This window comes from Brienomyrus brachyistius, chromosome 10 (assembly GCF_023856365.1).
Source record: "Brienomyrus brachyistius isolate T26 chromosome 10, BBRACH_0.4, whole genome shotgun sequence".
NCBI lineage: Eukaryota > Metazoa > Chordata > Actinopteri > Osteoglossiformes > Mormyridae > Brienomyrus > Brienomyrus brachyistius.
In genome coordinates, this window is record NC_064542.1 from 14653989 (window position 1) to 14673626 (window position 19638).

General features: G+C 43.5%; 2 protein-coding genes across 2 annotated transcripts in view; one reads left to right on the forward strand and one right to left on the reverse strand.

The window, feature by feature from the left end:
- abcb7 (ATP-binding cassette, sub-family B (MDR/TAP), member 7) overlaps positions 1-14674 on the reverse strand; it is a 34184-nt gene extending 19510 nt beyond the window's left edge. The window contains exons 1-5 of the mRNA XM_049027334.1: positions 14545-14674; positions 13849-14326; positions 7031-7105; positions 5146-5232; positions 1487-1606 (exon numbers count right to left, since the gene is read on the reverse strand). Coding sequence (XP_048883291.1) covers positions 1487-1606; positions 5146-5232; positions 7031-7105; positions 13849-14001 — 435 coding nt within the window. The 5' untranslated portion in view covers positions 14002-14326; positions 14545-14674. The remainder of the gene's footprint in view (positions 1-1486; positions 1607-5145; positions 5233-7030; positions 7106-13848; positions 14327-14544) is intronic.
- A 364-nt stretch (positions 14675-15038) lies between these two features.
- uprt (uracil phosphoribosyltransferase (FUR1) homolog (S. cerevisiae)) lies at positions 15039-19488 on the forward strand. Its single transcript, XM_049027363.1, has 7 exons — positions 15039-15493; positions 15999-16041; positions 16591-16660; positions 16759-16821; positions 17261-17422; positions 18695-18793; positions 19043-19488. The coding sequence occupies exons 1-7, from the start codon at positions 15219-15221 to the stop codon at positions 19147-19149; spliced, it is 819 nt and encodes a 272-aa protein (XP_048883320.1). The 5' UTR covers positions 15039-15218; the 3' UTR covers positions 19150-19488.
- Positions 19489-19638: the final 150 nt, after the last annotated feature.

Sequence of the window (19638 nt, forward strand, 5' to 3'; positions counted from 1 at the left end):
CGCCAGGAGGTTCCCTCTTCATGTCCCACCGAGGGGCTACCTGTCAGAGACTTTATCCAGCCACTTTTCCCAGAATCGCTGGAGTCAAATATCCGTTATGCAACAAATTAATGGAACAGAGAACCCAGGCTTAACAGGTGGTCTGGGTGTATTTTTTTCTTTTTTACGACGGCAGCAATGTTCTGCTATGGAGGGACGAGGCATAGCGACAGCTCAGCAAGACGAAGCCACTCTGATTAAATGATAACCGTGGTTTATCTATCCCTTCGCAGAGTCGACACGCCAATCTTTATCTTAATCCTGCACATATGGGATCTCATAAAACGCAGAGGGCCGAACCCCAGACTGCTGCAAATCCCCGTGGTCTGAAAAGAATGTGGAAAAATAGATAGAAATCTGGCCCCATGTGGAAACCAGGCCTGAAAGCTAATTAATACTCGGAGTTACGTCTCCAGTTGACGACAACGCTTGTCGTCGGTTCCTACATCCCATGTACAGTGCAATCTTTTTATTTTTAAAATTTAACTAAATCTGATCATCTAAAAATATGGGAGAGAGAAGCTGGGTGTTAAGTGTAGAACTCCTGTGGTGAGAGGAAGCAATTAATACTCAGTATATTTTACATGACATGTTAAACTATAATTAAACGTCAAAAGGAATGAATGTAACATTTGTTATTTTAAGGAATTCTTACTTGAGCTGAATAAAGGTAAAAGTAAGAGGGGAATATTTTGGTGATGTTGCTGATGTATTCAGCTGGAAACCAGCACCGTATTTCGTACCTATTGTGAATTATGATCGGCGTTACGCATGGATGCAGTTTGACCTCACAAAAAGCTCAAATGCCTGGTCTTTCGAAGAGCGAGAGTATACCCGTCCCAGGTAGCTGCAGAGTTGAGATTCTGCAGCTACGAGGGATCTGTTATCCATTATACACCTCACATATTAAAACAGATAGGATAGTCTCAACTATAAGGCGGAATCCGGAAATGCTAACATCAGCAGAAGCATAAAAGTTGTTTTTTTTTTTTTTTTTAAATTAAAAATCAGTCAAGGTGAGGGGCAGAATATTATGGCCCTAACTGAACGAGGAAGTGCACCAAGGAAAATTTCTGTCATCATACAGCGGTGGGGCTCTGGCGCATTAGCCAACAGCAAATCGGCTAAAGCTAAATTAGCATTGCCATTAGCGAATCAAGTGACGGGAAACGGCTAGTGGTTACCAGTTGGTGAGAAGAGGTGACAACTCTACAAGGCACCTTCAGGTATATCAAACAGAAAGGACTCCAGAAACAAGTTATGTGGCACTGAAGACACAAAACAAGCACGTGGAGTGTTGGGCGCTCGTGGGAGTTTTACTTACACAAAAATGGTCTGAAGGCAGAATGAAAAATGATTGGTTGAGAGATAACCAATCAGATTGTAAAGGAGGTGGGTCCAGGCAACTACAGAGGGTGGGATCATTCAGATGCCTTGATCTGCCTACCTTCGCTCCAGCCAGCAGGCCCAGGGAGACGGCTACACGAGCCCGCAGGTCTGGTCTGTCCTTGGGCCAGACGTATGACAGCATGGCTGCTAGGATCTGCCTGGAATTCACCTCCTTCAGCTGTCCGAGAGGAGAAACACAGATACACATTAGGATGACATGACCCTTCTGTCACCATTCTCCTATACATTCTTCCCCCCAGGGGTATGACCCAGGAACAGGGACCAGAGCTACTCAACAAGAGGAGCACCCAGAACATAAAGTCGTTCTGTACCCACAGAGTACCACAATGGGAAACAGTCACCACTGTGGGAACCTCCCCCACCATGCTACTAGAGAGGGGGTTTAAACAGGTCACTGTCATTAGGGCCGGTGGTGTGTGTGTTTTGGCAAATTAAGGCTCTATACCCATGATCAGAAAGTCACTGGTTTGAATCCCAGAGCCAGCAAACTGATGGCTCCATTAGGCAGCTAAGCAAGGCGCTTAACCCAAAACTGCTCCAGGGATTCTGCACACTGGCCGTTCACTCCGCACACTTTGCCTCACCTTCATTCCCGAATCCTACAGGTCGTCACAAAATGCTAACCTTGCAGCCAGATTAACTCACATAATCTAGAAAGGGGAACGCGCCCGGCAACCTGTGGATGAGGAGCGGAATGATCTGGCATTAAGCTCTACCCCTAGATCCCTCTGGCCAAGGACATTAAGGCCTCCTCTTGCGGATAACGCAGTCTAACTAGGAGGTTCCAGTACCACAGTCTGAACGAGGGTGGACAAGGAATTTTGTTATTTCGTACTTATTAAAAATAGCAAACAAACATGCAGTAGCCAACGGAAACATGAATCGTCCTTCTGCTATGTTGGAGGAGACACTCAGAAGTTCCATAATTCTGCTGCCCGTCTCCATCAGTCACATAGGCACCTTTGAGGTTTATTATTATTAGTATTATTATTATTATTTTTATTATTCTGACTATTGTGACTCACTCTGTCCCTATTTATTTGCTCTATGAGAGCGCTGCATGTAAATGTGCATTTTTAGGGAGCTAGACGCAGCAGGAGCTGGACCCTTGCTGTTAGTTATTTCATTATATTCTCCTCCCTCTTGTTTCCACCTCCCCACCCGCCCCCCGTCTCCTTCTACCCGAGCTGGCTTTCCGCGGCACATTTTCGATGCCGCTCCGTGCCGTCGAACTGAAACTTTGAAGGGATCCGTAGAGCTATTCTGAAGCCGGGCAGACTGAGCGTGGCTGTCACATTGGATTTCAGGGCTTTACGTGTGATTCCTTTGACTTTATTTGGAAATAAAAAAAAAAAACAAGCCCAGTAGCTTGGCCTGGACATGACACCCGGACGGCCTTCTTCACAAGCCGGAGCAGAGCGTTTTGCTGGGCTCAGCTTCGGCATTTATGCAAAGATGTAAGGACGACGGGGGGGGGGGGACGCAGTGGGTAGCACTGACGCCTCACGCCTCCAGAAGCAGGGGACTGAATCCCGCCTCTGCTCCATGTGTATCTGTATGTTTTTGTAATCATTACACCACATTTTTCAGTTCCCACAATGACCTCAATTTAAATTAAATAAAATCTATGAATGCAATCAAAAAACTAAAAATAGAATTGTATTTTGTTTGGTTACTTATGGTTAAGGTTGGGTAGGGTTACGATTGTAGGGTTATGCCCAGAGAAATGAATGGATGGTCCCCATAAAGATATTATTACAGGTCTGTGTGTGTGTGTGTGTATGTGTGCGGAGTTTGTTTGTTCTCCCTGTAGGTACTCAAGCTTCCACAGACAGTGAAAGAATAACTGTGTGTGCATATACAGCATTCTGTAAAATCTTTTTTTTTTGTCACAGAAAATATTTAAATGATCTTCATGTTGGTGTATAAAACTATGATATTATGTCTGTTAAAGTGTGTCAGCTCAGCCATTTCAAAACCTCCCCTAAAGTCACCCCAGTATTTACAGCAACCATCCAATAGACCAATGGATTTTTCTGACTCAACCACTACTCACCTTGTCTGGCTAATCTATACATCAGTCAATTATTAACTATTCAAGTTAATAAACTGAGCTGGTAAAGTTTAACAAACACATGGAATGGCTGAGGTGCCCCTGAGGAGAGATTTGGAAAGCAGTGTTCATCTAACCGTCCAACAAGATATCAGTGACTTGGAGAACAGAAGAAATTAGCATTTATTTTTAGTGTTACTCTTAAATTGCATATAAATTTAATGTTAAATTGCATTTTTTTTCCCCAGAGCAAATATACACTTACTACCCAGATAAATAGCCTCATACATTATCTTTGGCTTCCTCAGACTTATGCACAGTCCTAAATGAGTTCTGAGATGGTCTAACATCCTGCCCAGGGTGAATCTCAGTATTGTGCCCTGTGTTCCTGACCAACACATAAAAAGATATAAGTTGAAGATCATAAGTTGATGGTTCATAAGTAGAGGAGCGTCTGTACATTCATAATGCATTTGTAGAACGTTCAGTGCACCTTCATAATGCATTTATAGAACATTCATAAGCAGCATGTACGCAAGTATACCTTAACATCCTAACATACCTTAACCACTTTAATATACAATAATAAGAAACATTATATGGTTATATGATTGTAATGTTTGTTACTAATGCATATTATAGCAGTCACATCATGAAAGATGCTTTAAGACACTAAGGTATACTTACATACTGCTTATGAATGTTGCACGAATGCATTACAAATTATCACGGTGCACTGAATGTTCTATGAATGTATAATGAAGTTAGGATTCAGCTGGATTCAAACTTTTATCGTCATATGTACAAAGTACAGTGTACAGAGTACAATGAAATTCTTACGTGAATGCTTCTTCAGAGACTAGACAATTAACAGAACAACTAACATTAAACAAACAGACAATAAACAACTAACAAATAACGTATACTACTGACAAGGTTCCCATAAGTGACCACAATAGGGCAGGTGTGAAGGCTTTTTAGACAGCCCCGTAGCATGTGTATTGTATGTTAGCAATATTGCACATGTTTGTTGAACGCACTATTATTATTATTATTATTATTATTATTAATCATTATTACTGAGGCGGCAAGGTGGTGCAGTGGTTAGCACTGTTGCCTCACACCTCTGGGACCCGGGTTTGAGTCTCCGCCTGGGTCACATGTGTGTGGAGTTTGCATGATCTCCCCATGTTATTGTGGGGTTTCCTCCGGGTACTCCGGTTTCCCCCCACAGTCCAAAAACATGCTGAGGCTAATTGGAGTTGCTAAATTGCCCGTAGGTGTGTATGTGTGAGTGAATGGTGTGTGAGTGTGCCCTGCGATGGGCTGGCCCCCCATCCTGGGTTGTTCCCTGCCTTGTGCCCATTGCTTCCGGGATAGGCTCCGGATCCCCCGCGACCCAGTAGGATAAGCGGTTTGGAAAATGGATGGATGGATGGAAACATCCTTTATATGTCACAGCAGAGTCTGTTGAACAGTGTGACAACACTGGGGTCAATATAATAAAAAAGTACATTTCAATACCTGCCTTTCAGTTCGCCCTAGAGTATTATCTACATTACCGAGTTGCTCTCATTGACTGTTTCAGCTGGTGTCTAAATAAGGCCCGCTGAGTAACTCAGAGCCCTGCCTGGGGATCTTACCACGTTCTTGGGATCCGCGCTGAGGCCTCCACCTGCATGACCATGCCAGCATGTCCGCTTGTCCACTGCCTGCCATAGAGTCAGGTCCTGAAATTCACACGCGCACAGACACACAGACACAAACACACAAACCATGAATTTTCTGTTCACAGTAGAACTGCAGAAAATGTCGAGTACATATTCTAAAGTTCTAAAGTTATATGTCACACACACAATTATGCTGAGTACAATGCACGGCTGCCTTGCCCCAGACTGTCTGTGTGTGTCTTTGTAAAGGATGATGTTAATTATAGAGTTTTAAACAGGAAATAAAGACACGCCGACTATGAGCCAGCAAGCCTGAGCAGAGACGACCCCTTACGGCTGACCAGCACACAAACGTTACGAATGACTCTTTGCCCTCTCCCCCAGTTTAAGTGCCAATTTTTACATCATACTCCACTGCACTCCCAGTATAAGTGGAAAGGTATTTTCTTAGCTTGGGTCTTATCAGCCTTAAAGTTTGACTTCTATCTTGTCCGGCTCCTAAAATGTTTCCCTAAAGCTTCTCAAGGGAAGCAGCTGCAACAATTTAACTAAAATCAAAAAGCTTACATATTAGTCTTTACTCGCTTCCCTGCACTAACAAGCCATCACATTTAGAGCAGAAGTTTAGTTTTTCATGAATTAACAACTTTAAACCATATATGAAATAAGTAATCAAGGTACATTAAGGATGGGCTGATTTGGTGGGTAGTGCTGTTGACTCACGCATCCAGCGCTGGGAGATTGAACCTCGACTTTGCTTCTTGTGTATAATATGCCTGTTCTCCCTACATCCTGTGGATCTCATCCCACGGTCCAAAAACATGTCATTAGGCTAAACAGTATTTATAAATTGCCCATAGTGTATGATTATAAGTATGTGCAACTGTAATGAGCTAACATGCCGTCGGCAGTGTACACCAGCCTTCTGTTGCCTGGCCGAGGCTCCAGGCTCCCTCCTCCCCCCATGACCCTGACGAGGATTAGTAAGGCCTCAGATTTTCTGGAACAATCTATTTTCTCATGTCCAGCATCCATACTGTCAAATGTTGACTAGAACAAAAAAAAAATACTGCCTATTTTTTGCCTGTAGCTAAAGTGCTGTTGCCAAACAGGACGAAGTCAGGCTGCAGTGCCGTCTGTGAGCTAAGCAGTATGCACTCTCACCCTAAGGTTACATGTGCTTTCCTCATATTAGCGGGAACATTTCCTGTTTGGGAGTTGGCTCTCTCCTTATTTCTACTTCTTGCATTGACCCCCAAACAAACTGATCATCAGCTGCGCCCAAACAGCTGGCCTGCAACAGTGTCTAGAGAACGGATTAGCATGCTAGCATGATCCATTTATCTGCATCCGTCATCCTCAGTTCTCCGCCTATAACAGCTGGATCACTGGAGCATAAATCAGTCGCCCCCAAGTACCGTCGCCCATAATCAAGTAATTTATATACAGTTTACAATTGCATTTGTCACCTGCACTTTTTAAGGACATTATTCTTCAGGATTACTGCCCGATCATCCACAATGAAGTCAGGGAATCATATCTATTTTCCCCCCAATACTGTTGTTACGTTTCTTGTTTTTCCACATCTTTCATTTCCCTTAGAAAAAAAAAATTACGTCAACTTTATAATGTGCCTTGTAGCAAACCTCTTCGGAAAAATGCAACACTCTAAATATGCTTTATTTATTGACGAATTGAAACCAGTGTGTGGTTGCCTGTTAATAACATGCTATGGAAGCACAACAACTATACAACAAATTATGTGATTTAATGGAAAACCTGACCTCCTTGTAATCGGTGCAGCATTTAAGGTTCGGGCCCTAACTGGCTCGAATTGATGGTACAGAACCAGACGTACCTTCACGGGTTCTAGGATGCGTCTGTGTCCGGTCCGTCCGTTTGCCCACACCGCTGTCCTCAATCCGGGGCTGAACTGCAAAAAACCGTTCACAGGGATAATGTGGATGTCAAGAGCTGCAGCAGTCTCTCTGGACGAACACTGATAAGGCTCCACTTCAAACTCACAAACGGGGCTTCCCTACCCACGCTGAATGTGGGGGGGGGGGGGGGACACCTCACGTGTATGAGGAGAATTCTTACTGTGCACTCGAATTGTTTTAACATTATTATGTGTCCGCTGGCTTGGGCACAGCCCTTAAATTCATGCAATTCCATCTAATGCCGTGCATTATTATAAAATCACTTTCAGGCTGAATGTCGAGTTTTACCTAAACCAAAAACAACTGGTTCCTGGAAACTGCTTGAGTAGCACAAATTCAAATATCTGGCAGCTATTATGATCGTTTCCTATGGGGAAAATGAAAATTTCAGGTCCATTCAGGAGACCCACATTATTCTGCCCGAAAGGTCTGTTTGGCCGGAGACCCCCCACTGATGAACATGTTTGTTTCAACAGTAAAAACTGTCAGCATACATAAATCTCAGAAATGCTTACAATGTCACTGGGCAGAAAGTGCAGGCAGGGCTCTGTCAACAACACATGACCCGAAAGATTTAACATTTCAGTAATACAGACATGTGGACCAGCTTCATGAACAGCAGGACGTTTTAGCCAGTGACAAACAGAAATGTCCCATACGTATGCCCTAAATATATACAAATATAAAATTGTATGATTTCCATTTTAAACTAAGACATTGTCAAACTGTTTGTCTGCTCATGTCAAATAAACCATATTCATACGTTTGTAAAATGACAAGAAAATGACAAAAATGCTTATGATGTTCACAAAATTTAGCATAGGCCCGTTTAAAATATGACCCCATAATATCCAGTCGATACATCCAAATAAATCACTTTCGATGCTTCTCCTGTCTTGGATGTGCTTCAACACAACACTGTACAATTAATTCAAAAGAGAAATATGTCTTCTGGATGGAGTTAGGGCACTACATTCATCCAATACGGCAATAAAAACTGGGACCACTAAATACGGCTGGCTAACCAGAATAAGAAATTCCATTATTTTATTGGTGAAGCATTTTGCTTTTGGGTAACCACAATTTCATTCATGTACAGCATCTACTCGCAGATCAATAGGCTTCATGGACATATCGATATCTGATAAATTTAAGCGCATTTTCTGCAGGTTCCCTGATTTCTTTCCATCTAGTTTTTAAAATGTTTCATGCTCCGTCTAGAGACCCAGCCCTGAGATGATGCGTCATATTTGTGTCACTTTTCTTTCTCCATGAGAAATGTGCATTTAACAAATCACATTGAACACAGACTATTAGCACACTTGACATTTTCTTCAGTCGGACGCAGATCAATAGGACAAACAATGGAAGAGAAGAAGGGATCTTATCGTCACAGTCGGACTTCAACAATACACTCCGTTTATAACCGAACCATGTATACAGCAACTGTAGGTCCAAACCAATTGAAGTCTAAATCGATCGGTGCAACTGTGAAATGCCGTCATGTGGCCGGCAATGTATTTAGGTTCAGGGAATTGCTATACAGATCCCATCTATACCACTGTAACTGCAATGGTACGTGGTAACAATATGAGAAAACACTGGGAGATACAGTCACTCACGACTGTGGTTACAGTTCCAAAGTTCTTTGGGTATCTTATTAGTTAATCAGATTAGTTGCATATTATGACAAAAACCAGCTGCCAACTGCAATTCCTCTGACAGTATAGGGGTCGGGGTGGTAATCGATTTAGTGTAAGTTACACAGTCTGCTCGACTTTGATTAAAATTTTGCAATTCCTCGTCCCCTTACATTCCCATAAAAGGCCAAACAGATTATATACGAATAGTTGAAAATTCATTTTCATAATATGAGAAAAGTACAATTCTAAATAAATTATAAGAGTGAAGCTATAACATAACACCAAGGTACAAGCTACTATTTAATCTGTCAGCACAAGGCAGCAAGAAAAATAGCATCATTTCAAAAACGCTAAATATAAAAAGCCATTTCAACAAAGTATTAGAAAAAAATTCAATATTACAATTTTATTTGTCAGAAACATGACTAAGAACAATGCTGGCCAGCTATGTAGTAGAATATTTATTTAATGTGTATTTTAAATGTGGGTGGCACAGTTGGTATTAGCATTGCCTCTAGGGATGTTCTGATCCGATCTGCAGGATCTGTATCAAAGCCAAAATATATTTTATTTCTTCGGTATCTGCTATGTTAAATCTAATCCATTTTTATTTTATTTTTGCTTTAAGTTCATTTATCCAGTTCCTCCTCATTTACAATGTCATATAACATGGTGCATACTGGACATAATCAAAGCTTGTGCCAGCAAGGCTTAAATCTATGTGGGAAGTCATGTTTTGAAAAAGTTAGCGCTACGAGAAACGTCCGCACTGCGTAAAATGAAAACGGCCCAAAGGCCACCTTTAGTATTTGCAACATTGGTGTCTGTCAACGTGGGAGTGGCAGGGCTGCAAGAGTAGCTTAATAAGGAAAGGAAAGGACAGGATTCCATGGGGTACAGCTGTTCATAAAGATCAGCCAAACTCTTGAGTTTCTGCTTGCTGGAGTAGTGACATTATATTAAATGAGAAATGTTAAAATAATTGAATTGCAACACTTTTATTATCAGGGAAAGCTAGTTTTCAAAGCTGCTTTCAAAAAGAAAACACTGCAGGATTTTTTATAAAGACAAAAAAAAAATCTGAGAGGATTTACTGAATTAATTTCACATAAGACGGCCAGCTCAAATCAATGTTAGTAAAATGCACACTTACGCAAACTTACAGAACTTTTGGTAGATCATACCTCCTCTTTACTGTATTTCAGACACGCTCACACCAGACCTTTCCAAAAAGATTAATGACCACATGCAAAATTGTCCAGCGGGCGTTACCGCAATTAATTCTATGACGGATATTTGGAATTCAGATGCTTGCCCAGTGTCATCACTTAGCCTTAATTCACAACGGACTCTAGTTTTTAATTAATTGTTTGGTATCGCATGCTGGTCAGTTCTGTTGGTCTGATACTGTTGAACATGTGACACAGGGTATTGAGAAGGTGCTGAACACCAGGAGAAATAGTTAAGCAATGGGTCCATGTGCTTTTGACGGACAAGGCAAGGCCAAGCCTGAGGAGCTGACATTTCAGCCGGTTGTAGACAAGGGTCCGCTAAAGCAACTAAAACAGGAGGCCATTTGAAGCAGTCGCCAGAGCCCGATACACACCGGGAGACTAGCCAGCTTGCCATGAACATGCCAACAAAATGCCTGCAGCGAGATGCGCAAGTTAGGTGGAACGGCACATGATTGAGAGCTTCATGGAGCAGAAGCACCTTCTCAGCATCTATGCAGCCAAGCACAGCCTCCCTGCAACACTGACAGTGACCTAGTGGACAATAACAGAGGAGATAACCGAGGTTTCAACTCCCTTTGAAGAGCTGACCAGGGCGTGGGGCACTGAGGCTGAAGCTGATATGATACCTGCCAGAACGGTCCTTAAACTACTTCTTACTAGAGAGCAGTACTGACCAGGGTATTAAGCCTGATGAAAACACTCAGACAATATACAGGTGCTTTCTCCTGATTGAACCCGAGTAGCTGTATCAGCTCAAACATATCTTTTGAAAATTATGATAATGCAAAACATTTTTATGTGAACATTAACCATAATTTAAACCACCTTCTTCCATAATTAAAAGATTTAATTTTGCTGTAACAGAAATAACGGAGCCCTTTAAAATTCATACACAGCCATCTATTTCCAGATACAAGTAAATCCAGACAAACTGGACCAGGTTGAGAAGAAGCCTGGGAGATATCAGAAGGAAAACCTGCTGTAAAGGTGCCATGTCAAAACACAGCAACCTGCAGGGTTGGTGAGATCTTAGTAGAGCGCGATATGGAGACAGTGTCTGACTGCCTCATCAGCACTTGTACAAGTGCAGACTCATCCTTGCAGAGCAAAACATGCCAAGATCAGACAATCCACAACAGCACTGAAAGAGAATTGCATCACAATTTCCCCTGACTGGCTGCTACTGCAACCAAGCTCCTCTGCTCCTTCCTGCACGAGCGTAATAGACTCTTCATTCCAGCGCCTAACATCACTGATTAGAAGAAGAGATGCTGATGTTCCTCAATAAGAGATCTCACCTTCTTTGAAGCGCAAGTATTGATACACAAAATGCGTGAGTGAGTGAGAACAGGAGGAAGACCCCTGCTGCAGCTCCAATTAAAACAGCTTTGAAAACGAGCTTTCCCTGATAATAAACGTGTTGCAATTCAATTATTTTGACATTCCTCATTTAAAATAATGTCACTACTCCACCAAGCAGAAACTCAAGAGTTTGGTCCTATGATTCATTTTAAGTGTTAATCCAAAGCTGGTATACCACAGAGTGGAACTGTGATTTTTTTTTTTAATTTGTTGTGAAAGTTGCTGTTTACACCACTTCAGAGTGGAGCTATGATTTAACTGATGTTCTCTGGAGTGTTACATCTAGTCGGTCAGTGTTTTTATTTGCAAGAGCTTTGTATAAAAAAAAATCACTAATGGACAGCAAACAAAATTAACAGACAGCTGTGGCGCGAAACTGTAACGTTTTCATGCACATGATAAATAAGTTGGATTGGTAGGACTAACACTAACATACTTAAAGTCTGTATGAGAAGTTTTACAAAAATATACAATATTGGCACTCTGTATCCTCAGATACCCAAATGAGAGCAGAGGTCTTTATTACAATGCCACAAGATTCCTCAGACCTCCAGTATTAGGGTAGGGCTGCATGATGTCACATTGCAATACGTGACATTTCTGCAAGTAACATTGCGATATTTATAAAACAAATAAGACGACAAAAGTAAGAAATGAACTGAAATTAACTACTGTCTAGCTAAACAGAACGTATTATGCAAAATAAGCTGGTGGTGATGCCAGTTGTGTCAACAGACCCAAAGCAGTGCAAATGTGATGTGAATTTGGGTTACGATAATCTCTGTTTCCCAGTTAATTCCCGTATATTCCCGCTAATTCCCATGGAAAGTTTCCAGCTTTGAATATTTCCAAAACTCCCCAGCTTAACTTCCCAAGGAATGGAAAGTTTCTGGGAAGTTCATGGAAATTTTCCAGTCCTCTGCAACCCTAGATGTGATTATCGTGCATGCACATAATATATTATGCACCCCTGCACTGGGGGTTCGAATCTAACCTCTGGTCTGTGTATGTGGAGTTTGCATGATCTTCCTCTGTGATAGAGATTTCTAACCGCAGTCCATACATGCAGTTAGGCTAGAAGGCATCAGAAAATTGTCTATTTTGTGTGTGTGTGTGTGTGTGTGTGTTTCCTTTGATGGACTGGCATCTCATCTAGGGCATATTCTTGTCTTGTGCTCCCTCCCATCGGGAACAGTGACCCTGAGAGATGAATATTTTAAATGCTATATTTAACAAAACAGACTGTGTATTATTTTAGTTCAAAATAAAAATTTGAACACTTGGTAGAAACAGTAAGCAACCTCATATTCTCAGCTGCAGTAAACTTTGCAATTGGTGTGAAAACACAGCTGTTCCACCCACTCTTGTACTGCACAGACCAGAGGTTCATTTTCAGCACCTAGTGTTTTGCAAGCAGAGATACATATTGTGCAGCCCCCCCATCTCAGTCAAAGCTTTCGCATAAGCATTAGCACAACTACAGAGGATGGCTGGAAGCTCAACAAGTGGCCGAGAGCCAAACGCAGCAGATGGAGCACACTGCAGTGACTTTTCCCCCCCCTTGTTAACCGTTATCTCCACCGTCCAACTGGGTGACCTTCACTCTCCTATTACACATCACATCACTTAGATCCACACCGCTGGAATCCATCACACGTGCTTCACCTTGAGGCACACACACCACAACAAACGGGATGTGGTGAGGGGGGGGGGGTTGTCATGTGAGGACTGCTTGGCGGGTAATATTGATGCAGGGCGTCCATAGAACAAGATATACAGGGTGGGAACTTACGATGCCTTATCTTTCAGCCCAAGTTGCAAACCATAACACGAGCAGTTAGTCTCCCAAGATCACGTGACCTGCGTGACATATTTAGGACATTTACTGAATAAGCTGAACTCTGATGGCTCGTTCAAAGGTCACATTATTAAACCCCGAGTAAAGAAAATGACACCGATCGTATAAGATGACCGAACACCGACACCTAGGATACTATAACTCTTCCGGGTTTAGGAGCCCGTGACTTTAACATCAGGATTTGCTATCGTTTAACACTGACTAAACTTACTTGACATGCAGTTCAAATTACTTTCTCTGATCAGCTACTCGGACGTAGCATTTTCTGACAGGCTAATTCAGTGGCTAAAAACTCATGACGATCACTATAGGCGTGGTTCCGTGTTTATATGTTGATTAGTTAACCCATAATACAGAAAGTGTCCGATGCAGTCATTGCAGTGAAGAATGCTCGCCGATTACTCAATGCACACGGCAATGCCGTTTCTTAAAAAGTTACGGCGGCGTTTACAAAATTATTATACAATGTAAACTGTAGGTTAAACGTTAACCAAGACACACTTTTTTTACCCATCAGTTTAGCATCGACTTGTGATCACCGGTAACATGTGGATCGGTTAGCGCCGAGTGTCCTTGTGACAGCTACCGGGCCAGGCGCACTCAAATTAGGCTCGAGCTGTGTTCCGTGAGCCGCTCACCTGGAAGGCCTTCTGGTTTTTATGCGGGGTCTGGCCTCTCTTCTCGTCGGCGTGTCTCACGGCGTGATACGAGCTCGTCTGTCGCAGCAAGAGACCCAGTTTCCGTCTTTGGAAGTAAAATCCACACCGCAGGAAGACCGACGGAGGCGCCATGATGAACGCGGGGAGAGCGACGAAGGGAGGAGACTGGCGGATGTCCTCGGGTTCAGAGGTCTCCCCGGAGCCCGCCCACTCCGGCACGCCACGCCACGCCGCTTCGCCCGATTCCAGCCGTCTGCTCGGATTCGGAAGCTGCCGTGGACCGGCGTCGGGCGGGGGGATTTACGAATAGCCGTCCTGGACTACGGTGTCTGCGATCGCCCGTGCTTCAGCCCAGCCGAGTCCGGGAGCATCAATACCGCAGCACTGTGGTCTGACACCGGCTGCTGTGGCTCGTGTAACCGAACAGCGGTTACAGCAACAGCTTGAAATATGAAATCTGTAATCACTCAAGTAAAATAAGCATTAATAATAATAATAATCAGGGTCCATTATGATGTTCATTATATTGTTAAAGTTTTAAGTACCTATGCTTGGAATTCATATAACTTGGTAACATTTAAGCCTTAAAACGTTACAACATTTGCATCAGATCATGTGTAGGTACATTAAATAGGGGTTGAGTTACAGAGTTTTTAATGTTAACAGACATCCCACCTCTCCCGTAATTCCTGGGAACCTCTCGCAAATTGACACCGGCAAATGATGCACAATGTCCCGGAAATCTGTCATTCTGTTATTCAACGGTGATAAAATAAGCTGGCAAGAAGTTTTCCCACCGCTCTTTAGCCCCGCTCAGTAAATTTTGCCCACCTACCTGCCCTCACCCTATTCGACAATACATACGGTATTACCGTAATACCAGCCAAGCATTGGCCAGAACCCCGCCCCTCCTGGATGCCCCTCATCTGCCTCCCTGAAATCAATATCCCCAAGGAGGGATATCTGTGTTACATCTTCATTGTGTCGAATATAATTTTAAATATAAATGAATTGTTTTCAAATCATCACTACTGCCTTTCTAACTAGACTGCCTGCGCAGCAGGGCTTCCCCATCCCCGTCCAGATATGGCCTGTACGTGCGTCGTGCGGACGTCAGCGCGGCGCGGTATCTGCGCAGTCGGATGCGCGCAGTTACGGCGCAGCAGTCATGTGCAGAACTCCGTCAGGCCGTGTTCGGGCGCGTTCACCTTAGCGGGCCAAGTAAATGGCGCCTTTCATGTGGGAGGGCACGTATGTTTGACTTTTTATTTCTTTCTCTTCAGTTTGTTACACCTTTAGAAAGAGGAGGCGGCGTGGACAGTTTTTAAGAGGACACCGTATCCGATTTAATGGAATTAGCTTTGGACATTAAAACGTCGACAGGGAATAAGATGCCTTGCCACAATCAGCAGTTGAGCAGCCCCACGCAGGAGGAGCACGCTGTCAAGCAGGTCCGGTTCGTCAACAGCGGCTCCGGCGGCGGCACCATCTCCAGCGCAGAGGTCAAGGAGACCCAAGAAAGTGGGCTTGTCGGAGCGCCGTGCCCGTGGCAGCTCGGGCCGCGAGTTAAGCTGCTCCCGCTGAATGACCAAATCCGAGAGCTGCAGACTATCATCCGTGACAAGTAAGGACACTTCCCCCTAATTCGGTGCCGCGGTCACCCCCAATTTTTCGGGACTGCGGACGTGATCGACGAAGCATCACACTAAACGTGGTTTATATGTATGGACCCACGTGTATCCGTATACGTGTAGCTTGGATAGATGCCGTATTTCGTTTCGTGTCGGACTCGTATCCGGTCATGCCTACGGGAAGCGCCAGCTGCCCACGACCAGAAGGTGGAATGGGATCACACGTGTTTGGAGAGGGGGAGGGTTCAGCACTGTTATACTTTGACTCATAAAATTAAAATGGCACTCAGTTGAACATAAGTGCAGCGCTTAAATGAATACCACAGAAGCTTTTGATCTTATAACAGGGGTTTTAAAAAGTACTCTTTCGATAATCTGTTTTGTAACGGATACTGTTGTGGATATTTATTGATAAGGGTGTTGACAAATATGAGCATTCCTACAAATATGTCTGTCATTGCTATTGGTGGTAAATTGTGTCTTTTTTGCTTTAAACAGGGCAACCAGCAGAGGGGATTTTGTGTTTTGTGCAGATCGATTGGTAAGTTTGGCTTGAAGTCAAAATACTGTAATCGGACAGATTTCACATGTTGGTGTTGTTGATCTTTTAATTTAATCTTGAAGCACATATGGTATATGGAGAAAAGTATTGGGACACTTGGCCATAACACCTACAGGAACTTTCATGACATCCCATTCTTAAACCTTAGGCATCGATGTGGAGTTGCCCCCCCCCCTTTGCAGCTATAACAGCTGCCACTCTTCTGGGAATACTTTCAGCTTTTTCATCCGATTTTGGTATCTGTTGGAATTTTTGCCCAGAGAGTTCAACTCCATATTGATGCCTAAGGTTTAAGAATGGGATGTCATAAAAGTAACTGTAGGTGTAATGGCCAGGTGTCCCAATACTTTTGTCCTTGCAGTGTACTTTAGACATGGTGATTGGCCCCATGATAATCATTAGCTATAAAATGAAAGCTGTTTAATACAGAAAGGACTGGGGAAATATCATTATGACCAAATGATTTTAGTGGGCAGTTGGTGAATGGCATTCCAGTTTGTGTAGTCTTTACATTTTTCTTTCTTCCAGATTAGACTTGTAGTTGAGGAAGGACTCAACCAGTTGCCATTCACCGAGTGCACCGTCACAACTCCCACTGGTGAGTCCCTCGTGTTAGGGGAAGCTTTTCCGAAAAGGGAAACATTTTACGGTTCTGGTGTTTCTGTCACCTACCTTCCTTCTTGTGTCTTCCTGCAGGGCACAAGTATGATGGCGTTAAATTCGAGAAGGGCAACTGTGGTGTCAGTATCATGAGGAGTGGTGAGTGCGACGCTCAGCGGAGCCGTACATGCAGGTGTCCCCTATGCACGCACTGCCGATAAGCACACTGTGCCGATAAGCGCACTGCGATCCCACTGTCCAGCTAATAGGCCGTATCAAGTACCTTTCAAATGATGTAAACCGCCACATAGCAATACAAAAAGTTACTCAAAGTGATTCTCTAGGTTGTTGAGTCTGGTCTGGATATAGAAGTGTTTCTGGCCTTTGTACTTAAAAAAAGCTGTGTATATGTTTACAGTTCCGTTTATATCAGGGAATGGGTTTGCTATCTATTTGTTCATATTTCTATAAAAGTTAATGAGTTTTTTTCCTGTATCTCTGGGGAGAGTTACTGTAGTGCAACTTTAATAATGCACCTTGGAGAAAAGGCAAACAGTGGCACTCTGCTCCTGAGCGCACACATTCCATCAACTTGCAGGAGAAGCCATGGAGCAGGGCTTGCGGGATTGCTGCCGATCCATCCGCATTGGTAAGATCCTCATCCAGAGCGACGAGGAGACCCAGAAAGCCAAAGTCTACTATGCCAAATTCCCCCCTGATATCTACAGGAGAAAAGTCCTGCTCATGTACCCCATCCTGAGTGAGTACACTTGTGTCTGGGGTTGGGTATCTGAGGTGAGACAGTAGGTGTGTGAGGAGTGTTTACTTAAATCAGTAGTTTGGGGGGTTAGGGTTGGTCAAAGTTGACCTGTGGAGCAGTGGTTGCACACGCTGTAGCTATACTTTATATGTATCGGCAGTGACAACCCGCAAATATGACGGTGATCTAACGATGAAACGAAATGATGCTTTATTTCCCATTTACACAAGTACAGATGCATTGGAATGCTTTTGCCCACCATATCCCATCTTGCGCTCCTTTTCCAGACATCCACACCCATTCAGGTGAGAGTGAAATGGCAGGGTTAAACTTTCATCCAGTGCTTCTGGAGCAACCAGAGGTCAAGGGCCCAATAGCAGCATCAGTCTGCTGACCCCAGGGTTCGAACCAGCGACCTTGCAATCGGAGTCCTAGCCTGACACCCCCCCCCCCTGCTTGGTTCATCTGTATTTACGGGTGGATTTTAGCTGGATGAAGCCAAATGGGGAATAAGACCCAGAAGTGTCCTCTCAGCAACTCTGGACACTAACCCCTTAGCCTGAAAACCAAGCACTTCACTGTGACATGACACTGAGTACGGTATCATGTAAACCTCTTATTAAATGAGTGTACTTTCCTAGCAGATAACAATTTCTTACCTTCTTTTCCACATTTCCTTTGAAACTGAAGAATAGAGAGCATGCCAGACTTTCTGGTTTCTTTCACAATGACCTTTGCAGCGTTTAAATTTTTTTTTTGTATATAATTCAGCATCATTAAACCATGGTAGATAATTACAGCTTTCTGAAGGAAATTGTACAGTGCCGCTAGACGGCCATGGAGGTGATGAATAGCGGAATGAAGCCCACCAGAAATAGTGCACTAATGGCCATCGCTCTGCTTCTCTCCCTGTCTCCGTATGCCCACTTTACTGTTCCAGTCCCAGAGGAAATTGCACAGAGCTGACTCCAATGTCTTTTAGCATCTTTCAAAAGTAACATTTGCATCATAACCGGTGCACTAAGCAGAATATATAGATATGCTGGATTTATTTATTTTTCACTTTTACTGCGACAAAACAGTCTTTGTTTCATATGTATTTAAATACATACCACCCTCGCAGATTAGTTACCCGATAAGGAACTGTTTTTTTTTTTTTGCATTTCCTTTAGGCTGACATTAATTTCAGTCGGGTAAACCGCCCAACCTGATATTTTCACCATTAAGAGGTGGCTAGCATTATACTGAACCTTTTTACTTTTGTTTCTGCAGGTACAGGTAATACCGTGATAGAGGCTGTCAGGGTGCTTATTGAACATGGCCTGCAGCCCAAACACATCATCCTTCTCAGCCTCTTCTCCACGCCCCACGGTAGGTCACTCCTGAAATGCCCCACCATCCCATGAGTATCACTTGCCAAGGTTATTATTTGTTTTTTGCAAGCTCAACTATGATTGGGCTGTTAACCTCCAACCTAGATTTAGAATTCCACTGTAAGAAAGAGTTGGTCAATGACATTCCCCAAGAGACTGGGCTTTCGGGCAGGTGGGATGCCTCCAGTGAAGCACAGAATGGTTTCTTGAAGTGACTGAAACACTTTGAATGCGTTTTCCCGACCAGGTGCACAGTCAATCGTGCAGGAGTTCCCAGACATCACGATTCTCACTACAGAGGTGCATCCTGTAGCCCCCACGCACTTTGGACAGAAGTACTTTGGGACAGACTAGCTGCAAGTCTGGGGAGCCCATGCGATGATGCTCTGCAGGTGCCACCAACAGTGTGCTTTTCTTCTGCTAAGCGCGACCTGGTAAACGCCTATTGCACCACTCAGCCAGTCCCTGATGGCCACCCTATCATGTGACTAGAAAAGTGTTACGAAACCAGACACGCCCACCATGAAGAGGAGGGGGAAGCACATTCCATTCAGGTCCGTGAGGAAAATGAGGTGGGCACTGCCTCATTTTCCTTGCATTCACTTGCTTTTTCCATATTACTTATGTCATATTACTTATGTATCATGTCTTCAGTTTTAGGGGAGGAACAAAAAATAAACATTACTCATAGTTTTTCTCCAGGTCTCATTGAATGAATTGCTAACATCACCGTGGGTGATTATGTATGTATTGCCTCACCCTCCTATGTTGTACAAAAAGGAGGAAAAAAATCTACGGGCCACTGCTAAAAAGATACAGAATTACGTTATGGTCACAGCCAAA